We start from the raw sequence: 18,193 nt of genomic DNA on the forward strand, positions 1-18,193 counted from the left end.
TATATAATACATAAAGCACCTTGCAGCAGTGATCTCTCCCTGCATCTGCTGTGACTCAGGACTTGGATTTGCTTGCTATTGCCAGTTGGCTTATTTTTATAAATTGCTTATCAAAAACTCACAATGAAACTTCTCTATTTACGGATAGAGTATAGTCAAATATGAATAAGTGACATTTTTGGGAATGTATTGAATTCTATTAATTTTTTATCCTCAAATCTTCAAATTAAAATTATTGCAAATATACCCCAAAATCATGTATATGTCCATGTACCGTATTACTGATATGGAGCTCATAAAACTATGACAGGCAAGTCAATTCACAGGCCTTCCTGCAAATGTAGAGGCTAGACGATTTTAAATAGGTGAAGGCACTATCCTCTAGAGGGAAGTTTATAAAACTTGTAAACCTAGAAATTGGATTTATCTGATTGCCTATAGTTAAATGAGTTAGTGTAGTTCTTTGCAAGAATTTTTATTCTGAAAGCAGTGTAATTGTGGGCAGAATATCAATAGATCTGCTCCCTACATTGTGTTCTGTCATAGATGTTTGTTTCATAATAAAATATTTTTTTCTACTCTACATTTAGTAACATTTATTCCCCATAGCTCTCTTGGTTCTGGAGCTTGATTTCTACTCTTGCTCTCACATCTTCAACAAAACAGTTTGGACCAAATTCTACCTTCATTTACACCTGTCCAATCTTAATTGAAGATAAAGGGGTTATACAGGTGTAACTGGTGGACAATTTGGCTTTTATTGTATTTATTACCAATAGTGATAAGCAAACTATAAAAAATTCAACTTGACTTTTAGATCCCAGTTTGTGTTGGCAGGGCTAGTGATTTGGGGGAAAAAATCTTTTAAACTGGTAAACTGAGCAGATTCTGTCTGGAAGTGATTGAGACAGATATGGAAAGCCTTGATTCCACTTTGTACAGAAGCAGTTTTCAGAGTGGAATCATACTTTATGGGAACACTTTAAATGCCACATGTAATTTCTAAAAGGAGTGTCATCCTGCCCCTCTCTTGCCTCTAAAAAATCCTGGAATACCTGTAAATCCCTGTTTGAAAATAGCATCATTTTTATTAAATAATAGTTGATAGTCATGTTTTCGCTGAAGATGGTACTGCATTGCACTTACATTTGGTAAAATATTGAGACATTATTTAATTTTATTGTCTTAAAGTAATTTTTCATCAATAACGGGTATGCTATTATCTCAAGTTATCAATTCTCTGTTCATAGATACTCAATTTTTCAGCCTTTTATCAGTGCTGATTAAGATGTTTTGAGATATGGTGGAAAAGGTGTAATTTCACCACATCTAAATATTGGACATATTGCTTGCATAAATTAAAAAGTGAAAATACTGTATTTGGAAGTGAGAGAGGTCTGGTCACTTCCATTATACTGATGTTTTGCTACTTTCTCTTCAAGAGTAGACTGATTTAAATACTACTTACTGCAGGAATGCATCTCTTCATGAGCAGCTGTATTATTTCTTATACAGCAGCATGCATCAGTTATAGTAAGTTTTATAATTACATACTCGATTTACATATTTATGGGAATTTTCTTGGCTAAAATCTTAAATAGATCTGGTATCCTATGACATTCAGTTCTTCAAATTTTTGGCCTCATACCTGACATAACTGGCTCATGTAAAAAGCTAAACTTTTGCAAATTAATACTTCTAATTTACAACTAAAGGCACTTGAATGGTTGAAATCTTAAAACTGAAAAGCTTTTAGTGACCTGTGATGGAAAGATCAAACTAAAATGTTTGGAGTCCATAATGAGTGAATGTACAAAATTTCAGTATTCTAGCTTAGTGACCTATGGGAGGAACTTTTATTTAAGTGACATGTAACTAGTGTTTGTATTATATTAGATAAGAAGCTTTGCTATAAATTAGATGCTAGTTTTTTATGCTGATCCATGCTGACTGGTTATCGTTCTCATTGGCAGGTAGAGATAGAAAATAACTGAAGTTCAGGGTGACATCCTTTTTTTGTAATGACATTGTGACCTCTGCTTTGTCAGCTTCAAATGTCTTTTGTCTCCTGCAGAAGTAACCCATCAGCATTTTTCAGTGTGGGATTTTCTGTTCACTTGTAGCTGGTCTAGAGTTCTAGAAGTGCAATTTGTGAAATCGTTTCAGGGGAAACTATATTGTGTGAATGAAGATAAACAAGTTTAGGAACTAAAGCTCTGGTATTGAAGCATTTATACTGGTAAAAGTTTTTTTTACTTATGCACTAGAAAATCTTTCGACTTCCTATTTAATTTAGACAAAGGTATGAATATATTTAATGCAAGTGCTAACTATCCCTTGGAAAAGTCTGCTGACTTAGGGCAGAGGGCATACCTCATCTTTGAAAGAACTGTCTCTGTTAATGTGATCTTCAGTCTGACAGAGTCTGACCCTAAATGCTTTGTTTAATCCTTGGTACTGGTAATAAAATTCCGTTGCTAGCAGCCATCTATGCATTCATTTGAAAATAAGTTTCAGTACTCAGCAACAATAAGGCAGGACAAATCCTATTGTTAGTGATTTGATTTTTCTTGCCAGCATAAATTGGAATAACCTCTCTATTTTTATCTGGCTAGCATGTGACTTTGAACTGTGCTATTTGTACAGTACCGTGGTCCTGGGTATAATTTTTAATATCTGTCTGAAACGCTAGATAATGATTTCAGTTTGATTTCTTGGATTCTTTATTCCATGTTCTAGAAAATTAGAAACTCAAATAGTGTACAATTTAGAGATGGTTTTGTGTTCTAGTTTAAGTGATTACACTGCATACTGATGCCTTTATAACGCTTTCTAGCTCTTCATATATGCTATCACTGTGGACCCACTATTTCTGCCTCTGATATTCTTTTATTTTCTGTTTCCAGGTGAAGTAGGAGCTGCAGAAGGAAGACCTGTATAGCTTGCAATAATGCCATTCCCCTTTGGCAAGTCCCACAAGTCTCCTGCAGACATAGTGAAGAATCTGAAGGAGAGTATGGCAGTTCTAGAAAAGCAAGATATCTCTGACAAAAAGGCAGAAAAGGTATATTTATGGCACTTTCTATGGGATTTAATCTTTTGCTAGTGAAATATTAAACTTTAATTTTGGGAGGGAAAACAGAATTTACAGGATTTATAAATTAACATATGTAAACTAAATAGAAGTATTTTGATTTCCCTTCACACACTAAAGATGAAGAAAAGTTTTATATTTTGTTAAACTGGTGCTTTGATCTTTGTTGACCTTGGGTCCTTCTGCCTTTGGCCACTGATATGTTTAGAATTAACTTCTAAGTTGGTTGCTTACAGAGAAGGAATTAATTCTCTATGGATCTAATTTTAATGGAAAAAAGATATACAGCTGTTGACTGTCAATAGCAATCCTTGTACATAAGGGGAAAATTCCATATTAGTGACCTAACGCCCGTGGACATTGAGCAATGACCATTACCCTGAAGCCACTCGAGGAATACGCATATGGTACCAGAATACAAATAATAATAATGGCCTGGATATTAAAGAAAACTTCAGTTGACGTAGTGAATGTTTAGTCTAGAAGTACACCAATACCTCTACATGAGAATCTTTGTTAGGCAACCTTCTGTGTTAAGAAACTGTTCCAAAGTAACCCCCTACATATGAAATACAATTCTACAATTTTATAATAAGATTACCTTCCTTAAGCAACCAGTTGTTAGTTCTTTGAGCTTATCACATAAGACAAGTTTCATTGCATCTTCTTTATTAAATGACTCCTGTGGAAGATCCTCCCTAAGACCCATGTCTCCTACAAGAAATCAGCCAACAAGTAATGGTTATGTTGTGCATCAGTCTGCAGTAGTATATTTTATTTGTTTCAAATAAAGTTTGTTGTGATTTAGAACTGTCAGGACTGATCAAGTTATGTAATAACTCTGACCCATGTAGTGACCTGATCTTTATCATTACTCTTGTCCTCTTTCCATGTTTCTCATTACTTATTACATCTTGTTTCAGATTATATTGTGAACATTTTGGTGCAGGAGCCATATGTTTGTACAACACCAAACACAGTGGGTTTCTAATCCTTATTTTTGGAGCCTTTGGGGTGCTACTTCAGTGCCAATAAGTTAATAATAAACGATGGTAAAAAGTATCTGCAGGTCTCTTGGCGAGATGAATAGTATGGGAGGCACATACAATTCAATAGTGGATGGAATGAAGTGTTAATTAAAAATTTCATCATAATGTAAGAGAAGGATTAGTGTGTTTTCCTAATTAATCTTCAGCCTGCATTGTTTGAGAATTTTCTTTTTTCCAAAACAACTAAGAACATAATAAGAACATAAGAAAGGCCGTACCGGGTCAGACCAAAGGTCCATCTAGCCCAGTATCTGTCTACCGACAGTGGCCAATGCCAGGTGCCCCAGAGGGAGTGAATCTAACAGGCAATGATCAAGTGATCTCTCTCCTGCCATCCATCTCCATCCTCTGACGAACAGAGGCTAGGGACACCATTCTTACCAATTCTGGCTAATAGCCATTTATGGACTTAGCCACCATGAATTTATCCAGTCCCCTTTTAAACATTGTTATAGTCCTAGCCTTCACAACCTCCTCAGGTAAGGAGTTCCACAAGTTGACTGTGCGCTGCTTGAAGAAGAACTTCCTTTTATTTGTTTTAAACCTGCTGCCTATTAATTTCATTTGGTGGCCCCTAGTTCTTGTATTATGGGAATAAGTAAATAACTTTTCCTTATCCACTTTCTCAACATCACTCATGATTTTATATACCTCTATCATGTCCCCCATTAGTCTTCTCTTTTCCAAGCTGAAGAGTCCTAGTCTCTTTAATCTTTCCTCGTATGTGACCCTCTCTAAACCCCTAATCATTTTAGTTGCCCTTTTCTGAATCTTTTCTAGTGCTAGAATATCTTTTTTGAGGTGAGGAGACCACATCTGTACACAGTATTCGAGATGTGGGTGTACCATGGATTTATATAAGGGCAATAATATATTCTCAGTCTTATTCTCTATCCCCTTTTTAATGATTCTTAACATCCTGTTTGCTTTTTTTGACCTCCTCTGCACACTGCGTGGACATCTTCAGAGAACTATCCACGATGACGCCAAGATCTTTTTCCTGACTCGTTGTAGCTAAATTAGCCCCCATCATGTTGTATGTATAGTTGGGGTTATATTTTCCAATGTGCATTACTTTACATTTATCCACATTAAATTTCATTTGCCATTTTGTTGCCCAATCACTTAGTTTTGTGAGATCTTTTTGAAGTTCTTCACAATCTGCTTTGGTCTTAACTATCTTGAGCAGTTTAGTATCATCTGCAAACTAGAGCCCTTTTTAAATATTGGCGTTACATTAGCTAACTTCCAGTCATTGGGTACCGAAGCCGATTTAAAGGACAGGTTACAAACCTTAGTTAATAGTTCCGCAACTTCACATTTGAGTTCTTTCAGAACTCTTGGGTGAATGCCATCTGGTCCCGGTGACTTGTTAATGTTGAGTTTATCAATTAATTCCAAAACCTCCTCTAGTGACACTTCAATCTGTGACAGTTCCTCAGATTTGTCACCTACAAAAGCCAGTTCAGGTTTGGGAATCTCCCTAACATCCTCAGCCGTGAAGACTGAAGCAAAGAATCCATTTAGTTTCTCCGCAATGACTTTATCGTCTTTAAGCGCTCCTTTTGTATTTTGATCATCAAGGGGCCCCACTGGTTGTTTAGCAGGCTTCCTGCTTCTGATGTACTTAAAAAACATTTTGTTATTACCTTTGGAGTTTTTGGCTAGCCGTTCTTCAAACTCCTCTTTGGCTTTTCTTATTACACTCTTGCACTTAAGTTGGCAGTGTTTGTGCTCCTTTCTATTTGCCTCACTAGGATTTGACTTCCACTTTTTAAAGGAAGTCTTTTTATCTCTCACTGCTTCTTTTACATGGTTGTTAAGCCACGGTGGCTCTTTTTAGTTCTTTTACTGTTTTTCTTAATTTGGGGTATACATTGAAGTTGGGCCTCTATTATGGTGCCTTTAAAAAGGGCCCATGCAACTTGCAGGGATTTCACTTTAGTCACTGTACCTTTAAACTTTTTGTCTAACTAACCCCCTCATTTTTGTATAGTTCCCCCTTTTGAAATTAAATACCACAGTGTTGGGCAGTTGTGTTCTTCCCACCACAGGGATGTTGAATGCTATTGTATTATGGTCACTATTTCCAAGCGGTCCTGCTATAGTTACCTCTTGGACCAGCTCCTGCGCTCCACTCAGGATTAAATCTAGAGTTGCCTCTCCCCTTGTGGGTTCCCGTACCAGCTGCTCCATGAAGCAGTCATTTAAAGTATCGAGAAATTTTATCTCTGCATTTCGTCCTGAAGTGAAATGTTCCCAGTCAATATGGGGATAATTGAAATCCCCCACTATTATTGTGTTCTTAATTTTGATAGCCTCTCTAATTTCCCTTAGCATTTCATCATCACTATTACTGTCCTGGTCAGGTGGTCGATAATAGATCCCTAATGTTATATTTTTACTAGAGCATGAAATTTCTATGCATAGAGACTCTATGGAACATGTGGATTCGCTTACGATTTTTACTTCATTTGAATCTACACTTTCTTTCACATATAGTGCCACTCCTCCCCCTGCACGACCTGTTCTGTCCTTCCGATATATTTTGTACCCCGGAATGATTGTGTCCCATTGGTTGCTCTCAGTCCACCAGGTTTCTGTGATGCCTATTATATCTATATCCTCCTTTATCACAAGGCACTCTAGTTCACCCATCTTATTATTTAGACTTCTGGCATTTGTGTACAAGCACTTTAAAAACTTGTCCCTGTTTATTAGCCTGCCTTTTTCTGATGTGCCAGATTCTTTTTTTATGTGACTATTTATCATCTGTTCCGGCCCTTACATTATACTTTTCAGTCCTCTGCTCCTGACTATAACCTGGAGATTCTCTATCATCAGACTCTCCCCTAAGAGAAGTCTGTGTCCGATCCACACGCTCCTCTGCAGCAGTCGGCTTCCCCCCATAAACTGCCAAAGGACAAGGCTATGTGGGAAAATATGGATGAGCCATCAGCCACCTAAATAACTGCTTAAGAAATTACTCTAAAGGAAGGCACAAGAACTATTTAGCCTTCCCTATATAATGCTGGTGCAAGAAGTTCATCTGCAAAAACCTCAACTTGAAAGAGGCAGTAAGTGAGTGGGTAATATTGTGCAAAGGGAACCAGCATTTAAAAACAGTAAAACTCACAAATCCCAAAGCCATAACTAAAGATGAAATTTAAAATGTTTTGTAAGCCAGCTTGCAAACAAAGATGTAAATCAGCATGCAGTTTTTACTGCTCTGTACATGAAAATACACATGTTGTTATCTTGGCTAATACAGGATATTGTGGTACATTCTTGATAGGAAGTGCGAAGTAAATCTGGAAATTTTTACAGAGGATGTAGTGGTTGGATATTCTTTGTTGATTGATAGATCTCAGAATATATTTGCTCAGAGCATCCATACTTTCAAATGCCAGATATTTTAATTAAAAAAAAAAAAAGTAAATTTGTTCTGTGTACAAATAATATTCCAGGTAGTGGAAGTCCCTCAAGCACATAGTAGAGATAAATGCTGACTGATCTTTCATTAGAATGATTCATAGAGAGCCTTTAAACTCATATAATGGATGAACATTAATTTCTCAATGGTAACCTAAAAAAAAGATTGTGATTACAATTTACCTCAGTCACTAGTACTATGGGTTTATTTAAACTTCCTATAACCAGAGTATAAACATTTTCAGGTAGAAACAAAAAATTGTTTGGAGGTGAAACTCTAAACATGGGGCCTCTTCAGTGGGACTGAGGTGTAAAAATATTTGTTTAAAGTTGTATATATGCTGCCTTAAATGCTCACAGAATCAAAGCCTTGATGCATACATACTATATCTCTGAATATAGAATGTGTAGTACACTGAATTTGGAAAAAAAAAAAGATTGAAAAATAAGGGCATTCATCACTCAGATTATTTTAAATTTTGCATGTTTTTCAGGATATAAAATACTGACTTTCAAATCCACACTATACTAAACAGATAATTGCCCTTCCTCTGCAAAATTCCCTCTCTGGACTCAGTGACACCAAGACACACTTTTCTCCTGCAACATATTGCTGTAGTTCTTGAGGTCAGTCACTCACATCTAAATATTCAAAGTGGGGATATAAAAGCCACAAGCACACTCCTTTACTTATTCTCTCATTAATATTAGAGGGGTAGCCGTGTTAGTCTGGATCTGTAAAAGCAGCAAAGAGTCCTGTGGCACCTTATAGACTAACAGACGTTTTGGAGCATGAGCTTTCGTGGGTGAATACCCACTTTGTCGGATGCATGTAGTGGAATTTTCTACATGCATCCAACGAAGTGGGTATTCACCCATGAAAGCTCATGCTCCAAAACGTGTGTTAGTCTATAAGGTGCCACAGGACTCTTTGCTGCTTTCTCATTACTATGCCTTTTCCCTTTTGGTAGTTTTAGCTTAATTTTTTAGTGATTTAGTCTAACTTTTTAAAAAATATATATTTTATTGGCAATTTGCTTAGTGTAACTGAGAAACTATGATGATAAACTTACGGATCTGCAGTGTGGTGGATCACAACTGAAATTGCCTCAAAGACCTTCCAATCTAATCTGAAATGAAGTAAGACAAGGCCGGTAACAAACATTAGAAGGAAACTGCGGAAGGCATACTTTAAAGTTACATAGGTGACTCATATAAACATGTAGGTACTTTGTTGCACAACCCAAACATCACAGTTTGGTTGATTTCTTGTAGATGCCATATGTATTCAAGCATTATGCTTCCTGTCCAGTGGACAAAAGTTGATGAATGCACATTTACTGTCTGAAATGTCTGGGACGAGCATTCACCAAGAGACTTCTCAGAATAGGCTAGCTTTATCCTGTGGGCCCACCTGGAACAAACATAGAAGCTAATGATCTTGAAAGCCCACTCTCGCCTCTGAATCGGAGACTAATCATGCTTGGTTTGAAAACAAGACATTTGAAAATCTAAAGAGTCAGGTCCCTGTGGATTTGTGTTAGATTATACTTCCCAAATAATTGTATCCCCAAATGGGAAACAGTTCTAGAGCTGTTTCCTCTGTCGTCCTGGAGAAGCGAGGGCGGTGTACCATGGCCAGGGACTCCAATGGTGCATCGTAAGAGATGTAGTCTGGCTAGGGAATCATGCTTATAGAGGAGAACTGGGCACATGAAGCACTACAGCAGCATTTCCAAATGGAAATATTTGGGTTTTCAATGAAAAATAGATTTTTTTTGCAGAAAACAGTTACTTTTTGTTAAATAATAATAATAATAATAATTTGGTTGAAAACGCAGTTTTCCATAGAAGACCAGTTTTGATGGAAAACTTTTGACCCAGCCCTACATATGGACAATATGCTTCTTTTTTGTGTTTGCCTAAGTCAGCCTGTATTGAAAAAAGTGTTTGTGCACATCTACATCTTACTTACTCATCTTCATTTGTAAGGCCTAGACTGAAATTTTCATCCTCTCTGCAACATAATCTTCCAATTACCCTTTTAAAAGATCAACATCCCTACCTCAAGATGAATGGAAGCTGGTTATCTCAACACATATCATGGAAGATTGGCCTATCAAGAAGAAAAAAAGGCTTATTTTTTCCCCCTTAGTTATTTCTGAAAGGTAGTTTACCATATCATAGCTCATAATTCTATGCTACCAAAGGGGTAGCAAAATAACATATCTCTTCCAGATTTCAAAGCTAGTACTATTTTTACCCTCTTTCTCTGTGTTTATCTCGTCTTCTGCTCCACTTTTTACTCTTCTTGCTCCTTTTAGGGACCTGTATAAATAACCTGCCAAATAGCTATAATGAACACAAGTTGAGCAGTGTGTCCATTGTATTAGTGTTGATTATTTGTGATGTAAAGGATATTCTTATTCCTCCAATATTGTTTGTTTTTAAATACTTACTTTTTCTGCAATTGTTTACCTTTCTTAAAATTAAGTACGTGGAATTTCATATTTTGCCTACACTTGGCCATGTGTAATTTAAAATATGTGATCTAAGATTACACAATGCAGTACAATAGAACTGATTTATTGTGAAGATGAAGGGTAGCCCTGCCTTTTTAATGGATTGCAGTATGAAAATTTCAGTTTTGGTTAAAATGAACCTATGCTTATAGGGAAATTCTTTGGAAGAAAAGTTTTTGCAGTACAAAAGAATTCCACTGTTAATGCACTTATTCTCTTCAACTCTTATGGCTGAGACTCCAAACACACAAGTTTGAACATTTCTACTATAGCACTGCATTAGCATAGTTTTTGTATTTAATATGTAGCTTATAATATTTCCCATGGAGCAATAGCAGAAAATTATATTACTGTTACTATGACATCATATAATTCTGTTACTATTCTGATACACCATTTAATAAATGGTTGCTCTTGGAATGTAGAATTGTAAAGAGAAAATTTGAATAGAAGTTTTTTCAACTTTAAAAGATAACCCTGACATTCCATTAGGAGGGTGATTTATCTTTATTACACATTTTGCCTTTCTTTCACTCTCAGAAGATGGAAAGAGACAGATTATAAGATGCTGGACAGTGTATGCACACATTCACACAAAGCATGTGCTACATGATCAGCATGGAAGAAATTTTGTGAGATACAAACACATGAGATGTTAGAGATTATGGCACATCTTTTTCAATTATACAAGAGGTAGCCTCCCTAGTACCTGAACAAAATTTGTTTCATTACAGCTCAGAGTTCAATGATTTTTTTTTTGGGGTGTAACAATTTATTTCTCCACAATTTATTTCTGAATGTTTTATAGATTTGCAGTACATACTAGAAGACTGAAAATTAGCTAATTAGACACTAAATCTTTTGAAAAGGAAGCTGACACTACCTCTCGACACTTTATTTGGTTTTTGTCTACTCTGATTACATATGCTTGTGCCACTTTACTGAAATGCAATCCACTCACTTCTTTCAGTCAGAGGCAGCAGCCTGCTGATGTTGATAGTTATTGGAGGGCGTGAGAAGGGCAAGGAGGAAGAGTCTCTTCAGAAGATGTTTGGATGAGGAGAAAACTTTTTCCATATGTTTGGTTCCATGTTCAAACAGTTCCTTTAATATAAATCAGACTTAACTCTGAATTAGAACATTAATTTGTATTTATTTTTATCTTTTCCCCCTTTTTGGTTTGCCTCAGCATTTATTTTTATACTGCCAATTTATTTGGTTTGTGGCGCACGTGATTGCTGTTGTGAAGGTAAATATTTATTCATGTAATAAACTTGTTAGACTTGCTCTTCCCTACTTCTGACTTTGTATCAATCTACTCTATGGCTCCAGTCTTGGCCCTTCCACTTGCCTTGACTCGTCATTTGGGAACTGTTTGTCTAGATTGTTGATTAAGAGGTAATATATTTTATTGGACCAACTTCTATTGGTGAGAGAGACAAGCTTTCGATCTTACATGGAGCTCTTCTGATTGAGTTTGAAAGCTTGTTTCCCCCACCAACTGAAGTTGGTCCAATAAAAGATAGTACCCCACCCACCTTGTGTCTCCAATATCCTAGGACCAACATTGTTACTACACTGCATGTGTAGTCCATATCACTGAAGAGGGAGGGGGAATGTAACTTCCTATCGAAGACCTTAAAATAAAAACCTTCCCTTCTTCAGCTAATGACTCCTTAAAATGGTCTGTACTGTATATATGTACAGTGTAGGGTGCTGTTGTATTGGATCCTAATTTTCAAAGTGAAATATGATGTCATATTGACAACAAGTCATAAATAAAGCTTTTATTGTAGTTTCATTCAGTGAGCTAACTTTTTACTTTACACTGAATCACTGTGTAATGCAAATGTATAAAGCCTGTTCACAGCTGAAGGAAAATTAAAAATTAACTACTTAATTGGTACGTTATACAAATTGTTTGAAGTAATAAGTTAGAGAGTATGCACCTACACTAAGGGAATCAGGCTCTTTAATGTTGCCTTTACAAATGAGTCTCTACTGAAAAATTGGTGTAATTTTTACCTTAAAATATAGATTAATAATGCTGATCCAGATTGGTGGTTGTAATGGGATATTGTGCAGAAATGCATACATTTTAGTAGTATTTCCAAAACACACATTTATAATACTATAATATTAAGAACCTAAAATAAAATATTAAATAACCTCAGTATTTTCTACCCGTTGGATGCTGCTGTGTAGAATGCGTTCTTTTGAGATAACAAATATACCTCTACCCCAATATAACACGACCCAATATAACACAAATTTTGATATAACGCAGTAAAGCAGCACTCCAGGGGGCCGGGGCTGCGCACTCCGGTGGATCAAAGCAAGTTCACCTATAACATGGTTAGATTTTTTTGGCTCCTGAGGACAGTGTTATATTGGGGTAGAGGTGTAGTAAATGCAGATTCTGAGCTACAGCTTGTTAGCATTTGTGATGATTTTATAGCATAAAAGTGCAAAGACAATGTATTTTATCCTTAGCTTAGATATTTAATGTGAATTTTCACCCTGAATCTTTTCCTACCATTTATATTAGTTAAGATGGTGCTTTTAAGCCCTATTTCTTTATGAAAGATTTTGCAGCTCAAGAACTTTAGCTATACGAACCCTCTAAACAAAATATTTGGGATTTGCATTGCTTAACTGTGGAGGAAACTTTAAGGGCTGTGTGTGTCTATGTAAAATAGGCTTATGTGTGTCTAGTGCTATTTTGGGAGTAAACCATAGGGATGTTTGTGGATATTGAAAGACATGCAACCTGTTCTGGTATAATAAGTGATTTCATAACCTGTATTTTAATTGATGCGCTAATTTATTGAAGTGAACATGTTATTTGTTTCTTAAATTTCTTTTCCTTTATTTATATTTTAGTTTTGGACATTTATTCCCAAACATGGTCAGTTTTTCCCAACTTTTTTTGTCAAACAATGATCTGTGCTCACTCTTTGCCAGCATTTAGTTAGAAAAGTGTACCTGGCTTATGCTGAGAAAAATGACAGATTTTCTGATGGCTGAAAGTTAATCTTACTTTCCACTTGACTTTCTTCAGTTTTCAGATCAGTTTCTTTGTATCTTTGAACTTACACTGGGGACTCTTTACCCAAAGCAGGGAGCCATGAATGTTGAACATTTGAACATAGCCCTTTCTGTTACATAGGAAAATCTTGCCAGTACCTTTGTAGGTGGCAATTCCTTTTCTTTTTACTAATAACTTTGTTAATTTTATTTTCACTTAGCACTCTAGTGTAGTTATTTAGCTTACACTATAAACCTGTTAGTGTCTATTAAGAGAAATTCCACAATACTGTAATAGAGCTCTTCCTTGATCCCTGTAGTTGAATCAGCCTTACTCTAGTAGTAGCTTTAAATACAATGAAACTGATCTTCAATGACCACACAAATTAGCAGCAAAAATAAGTCAGAGAGTAGCATGAATATAGTTAAGGTTAAGACAATCTTACTGCTTTCTAGTAAAGGTGAAGCAAAATTGCACTTGGTATGTGTGGGAATATAGTCGCTTTAGACTGAAAGTTCCCCAAGTCATTTTTTTTTTTCAGGTAATGTTTTGCCTAGGGTTCACTCTGACCATAATCCATCTAAAAATGGCACTGATCATCATGAACGGTCAGTTCCTCTAGCATATGACATGTAGGAGGACATAGCAGGATTCTAGAATGAGCTTGCTTTCTGTCCCTGTTGCTTATGAGAGTTAGATCAAGAGGAACTTATGAAGAAGTAAGAGTCTCTTAGTAGTCAAGGTTGAGACTTGCTTTCCGTTATAAGATCAATTTTTGCTTCTTTCTCTAAAATCCTCAGAAAACATACTTCAGATTTTGTATCTGTAGTACATGGCCAGAGACTAATTTTTTGGTCCACAGTTGTGATTCAGACAAATAATTGTTGAGATATGAAATGAGATATGGAACATGCCAGCTATTTATTTATTTATTTTGCTAATCATGTTTTGAAAATTCTAAGGCTTGGGTGTTTTTTTGTTTGTTTGGTTGGTTTTTTTTGGCCATGTCTTATCTCAAAAACAGCTTCTCCTAAGGACTTTGAATGAGGCTTATTCAAAAGGTCTCTGCAAGCTCTGAGAGCATGGAAAACTATCAAGTCATGGAAAGGCCTATTTGGGAAGTTATTCACTTTTATATTAACATGAGAGTGGCTTGTCAAGAATTCCATAGGCTTTTTGAAAGATATTAAATGTTTGGTAGAAACACAACCTTTTTTTTTCTTTCTGTGTAATAGCTTAAATCTCTAGTCCTCTTCCTTGCAAGAGAGCCTTCAGGTATACCTGATTGCTATGGCAGTCCTCTCACGTTTTTTCCCAAAGGAGGAGGAAAAAAGTGAGAGCCCCAGTCATTCTTATCACCAGCAGTCTTGCCCAAAACGGCACCTGCTAACCCTGGTCACCCAAAGCTGTTGATATCTCTTTTTCCTTTTTACCCTTATCCCTAAATCATCCTTAAGGAGGACAGGCACTGTTTGAATCTTCATTGTTGGTTACTCCTTTCTGATATGTGGACTTGGCTTCAGTGGCTGTGCCAGCGGTGGTCTCAGGAGAGACTGTCAATACCCTCCTCTTGATAGATAGTGCAGCTTCTCTCCCTCCTTCCTGCCACCTTACATTCACCCCTCAAAAAAAAAAAATGAAATCCCCACTGAACGGGATTTTTCCTGAAGACATTTCTGAATGTTTAAAGGACTATAAGAAATGTACTTACCCCATTGCACAATTTAGAGTTGAGTGGGAGATGCAACAGCTCTCTCTTATCTTCATGTCATTGGGCCTGGTGAACCCAGCCTTATTTTCTAACAGCAATTTTGTCTCAGGAGGGGACTTGAAATTTTTTTCCACTTTCTTCCCCCTAAAATTACATCCCCTTCAATGTAAAAGAATAAAACGGTCGTGTATTGTTTGTGTGCTATATTTATTTGGAATATTCATTTGTGACCTGTAGAGTTAATGTCCAGTCTATATTTCTTGTTGCCATACTAAGGTCACATTGCAAATATTGTGAAATTTTTATCAATAGGGAGACATCTGGGATTTGGAACAAAAATCAAAGGGAATCTGAGGCAATATAAAAGAGCTAACTGAAGAGCTAAAACCAATATGGAGATGTTACAGTTCACAGTAGTCCCTGCTTTTTGCCTATTTCAAAACTAGACTGTCTTATTCTGTAGTTGTACATTGGTTTTGCTGACTTTTAGGCTTCTCTACAGCTTTATAAGCCACAAAAAGGAACCTTCTTAGCAAACTGCTTATTAGATAAATAGTGTTCTGAAAGCAATCATTCTCCCTTTTTATTAATGTATTATTTTATTATTTCATGTACTACCAATAATACAAGTGTAATTAAACCTGGAGTGTACATGAACTTCATTGGCTCAGATCAGGTAATCATTATGCCTCGGTGTGCTTATGAAGCATTGTGCTTGTTGAAGACCCTACAGGCAAACCATGTGTACAAATAATTAGATTGTAACTGGATTTGTAAAATGTTCATTTTTCAATAATTTGTCAGCAAGCTAATGCTAGTTAAACATGCTTAAAACAGTAATTGTTCCACAAAATATCCCTCCTACTTTAAGTAGGGCAGTGAGCTTTTATAAAGTCATGTTGTTGTGTTTGTATTTAACTATGTGGCTCGAGGGATCGCTCAGTGGCTTGAGCATTGGCCTGCTAAACCCAGAGTTGTGAGTTAAATCCTTGAGGGGGCCACTTAGGGATCTGGGGCAAAATCAGTACTTGGTCCTGTTAGTGAAGGCAGGGGGCTGGACTCGATGACCTTTCAGGGAAAGCAGGGGGCTGGACTCGATGACCTTTGGGGTCCCTTCCAGTTCTATGAGATAGGTACACCTCTACCTTGATATAACGCTGTCCTCGGGAGCCAAAAAAATCTTACCGTGTTATAGGTGAAACGGTATTGTATCGCATTTGCTTTGATCCACCAGAGTGCGCAGCCCCGCCCCCTCGGAGCTCTGCTTTACCTCATTATATCCGAATTCGTGTTATATCGGGTAGTGTTATATTGAGGCAGAGGTGTGTATCTCCATATATTATATTATATTATATTTATTATATTATATTATATTCTTGAGGAAAAGATTTTTAAAACAAGCAAGGTGCACTGATAAATTGGAGTAGTTTCTCATGACAGTTCTTCTGAGGAGCAGACTATTCTTCAGACTTGTTTCATAATAGGCAGTTTTTCCTCAGGATTTAGATTTTTCTATGAAAATGTAGCCTAAATCATCAGGTTTAATATTTTTTAAAATAATTTAATTCTGAAACCCTTTGTTCTGTTTGTTTCAGAAGGAAAAAACCACAAAACCTTGTCCACCTGGTTTTTTAAATGTCAAACTGCTTGGTCTTAGAATGTCATGTAAAGCCTCGTAGGCTACTCCTTTAGTGGCTCCGATAAAAACAACTTGTGTAAAGAGACTCTCATTACTCTGGAGAGCAAGCATACCCTGAAAAGATAATGATGAATGAAAACAAATTCTCTCTGCAACTACCATCTTCTCGTGACTGGGAAATAGGAGTGTCCATTGTGTCTCTGAGTATAGTGAAAAAGTTATTAATCTCAATATTTTTGTGGCATCTGTACCTTGGGTCGAAGTCTGTCTCACCTAAGCATGCACCAGCCTCAGGGATCCCAGAACGTTCCAGCTAATTATTTTCTGTTCACTGTCAGCGAAGGAGCTACCTACAGGAGATATCTAATGATTCTAATTGACACAGTTTTATTGGTTGTAGCTTCTGTGTCGCTGGCTGACCAGGTCATGCTAAAGTATATTCAGGTCAATTCACTTGTGTAGCTCAAAGTAATGGTTAGTTGTATGAGAGTGTATTGGTCAGGGGTTTTCAAATTGGGAGTCGAGAGGGGGATTGAACTCAGCGGCCTGCTTTATGAAATGGGTTGCCAGTGCAAAAAGTTTGGGTGTTTAAACTTAATGAAAACTAATGGAACATTCTTTGCATTATTTTCACTTATCTGTTCTTGTCATAATGTAATAGCAAACATTTACATTGTAAATACCGCTGTAACTAAATAACTCATCAGACATGAAAGAAGCCTTGGGAATGCTAATGAAGGACTTTATCAGAAAAGGTGCAAATTCCAAAGAAAATGGGCATTGTGGTCAAAGACTCAAAGTGCATTCCACACTCCTCAAAGGAAAAGCCCATGTGGGTAGAGACACTGTCAGTTTGCTTTCTGTGTGAAGATACTGTAAATATGGATTCAAAGAAAGATCCTTTATATCTGGACTGTTTGGATTCTAACAGGGTAGAATACGTGAACGAGAAGATGAAGATTCCCAGAATTATTCTGGGTGACCCAGAAGGACTTTGGGAAATTGGCAGTTTTACATCTCTGCCATCATATGGAGTTACAAACTGTGATTTATCTGTTATATTTTATCCGCTTTAACCTCTCATTAAGTCTCTTTTCTTTACTAATAAATCTTTAGTTTATTATAGATTTGGTTGCCAGCATTGTCTTTGGTGTAAGATCTGGGATAAGGGACTAGCCCCTTGGGACTGGGAGAAACCTGATGTGGTGTGCTTTTTTTGTTTTAATAACCTTTTATCACAAAGTTCAGTTTGTCTGGGTGGCAAAAAGGACTGGAGGACTCTCTGTGACTCCGTGGTAAGACTGGTATAGTGATCCAGGAGTTCACATTGGTTACTAGCTTGGTTAAATTTAATTACAGAACATACCATCAGTTTGTGGTGTCTACTCTTTTTTTTCCCTGATAGTCAGCCCTGAGATAGGCAGTCATAGTAATGAGCCACTCCATACAGCGTGACAGCTTCTGTTCAGGGATCCTTTAATATCCTTTATCCAGACTTTAGTCAGTCCTAGTGTTCAGTTTCTGTTTTGATAATTTGTCACAAACATCAGTAGTGCATACTGATATGACCCTGAGCAAGCAAACTTGAGTTGCTGTGTCTAGGGCTTGTGATAGACTAGGCTAAATGTTTGTGTCTGCAGCAGGCAGATAGATTTACATAGGAGCCCCACCATAAATGGCACAAAATACTTCAGCTGCATCTACATCTCAGCTATCTG

General features: G+C 36.7%; 1 protein-coding gene and 1 long non-coding RNA gene across 7 annotated transcripts in view; one reads left to right on the forward strand and one right to left on the reverse strand.

Moving 5' to 3' along the window:
• The window catches only part of CAB39 (calcium binding protein 39), a 74,552-nt gene that overhangs the window by 29,979 nt on the left and 26,380 nt on the right, over positions 1 to 18,193 (forward strand). For all 6 annotated transcript variants that reach the window (XM_039488395.1, XM_039488394.1, XM_039488398.1 and 3 more), the window contains one exon: positions 2,907 to 3,064. In XM_039488395.1, coding sequence (XP_039344329.1) covers positions 2,951 to 3,064 — 114 coding nt within the window. In that variant the 5' untranslated portion in view covers positions 2,907 to 2,950. The remainder of the gene's footprint in view (positions 1 to 2,906; positions 3,065 to 18,193) is intronic.
• LOC120371922 overlaps positions 1 to 18,193 on the reverse strand; it is a 32,033-nt gene that overhangs the window by 4,467 nt on the left and 9,373 nt on the right. The window contains exons 2-4 of the long non-coding RNA XR_005584652.1: positions 9,641 to 9,691; positions 8,649 to 8,705; positions 3,696 to 3,808 (exon numbers count right to left, since the gene is read on the reverse strand). This is a non-coding gene — a long non-coding RNA (uncharacterized LOC120371922). The remainder of the gene's footprint in view (positions 1 to 3,695; positions 3,809 to 8,648; positions 8,706 to 9,640; positions 9,692 to 18,193) is intronic.

This window comes from Mauremys reevesii, linkage group 9 (genome assembly GCF_016161935.1).
Source record: "Mauremys reevesii isolate NIE-2019 linkage group 9, ASM1616193v1, whole genome shotgun sequence".
Taxonomy (NCBI): Eukaryota; Metazoa; Chordata; order Testudines; family Geoemydidae; genus Mauremys; species Mauremys reevesii.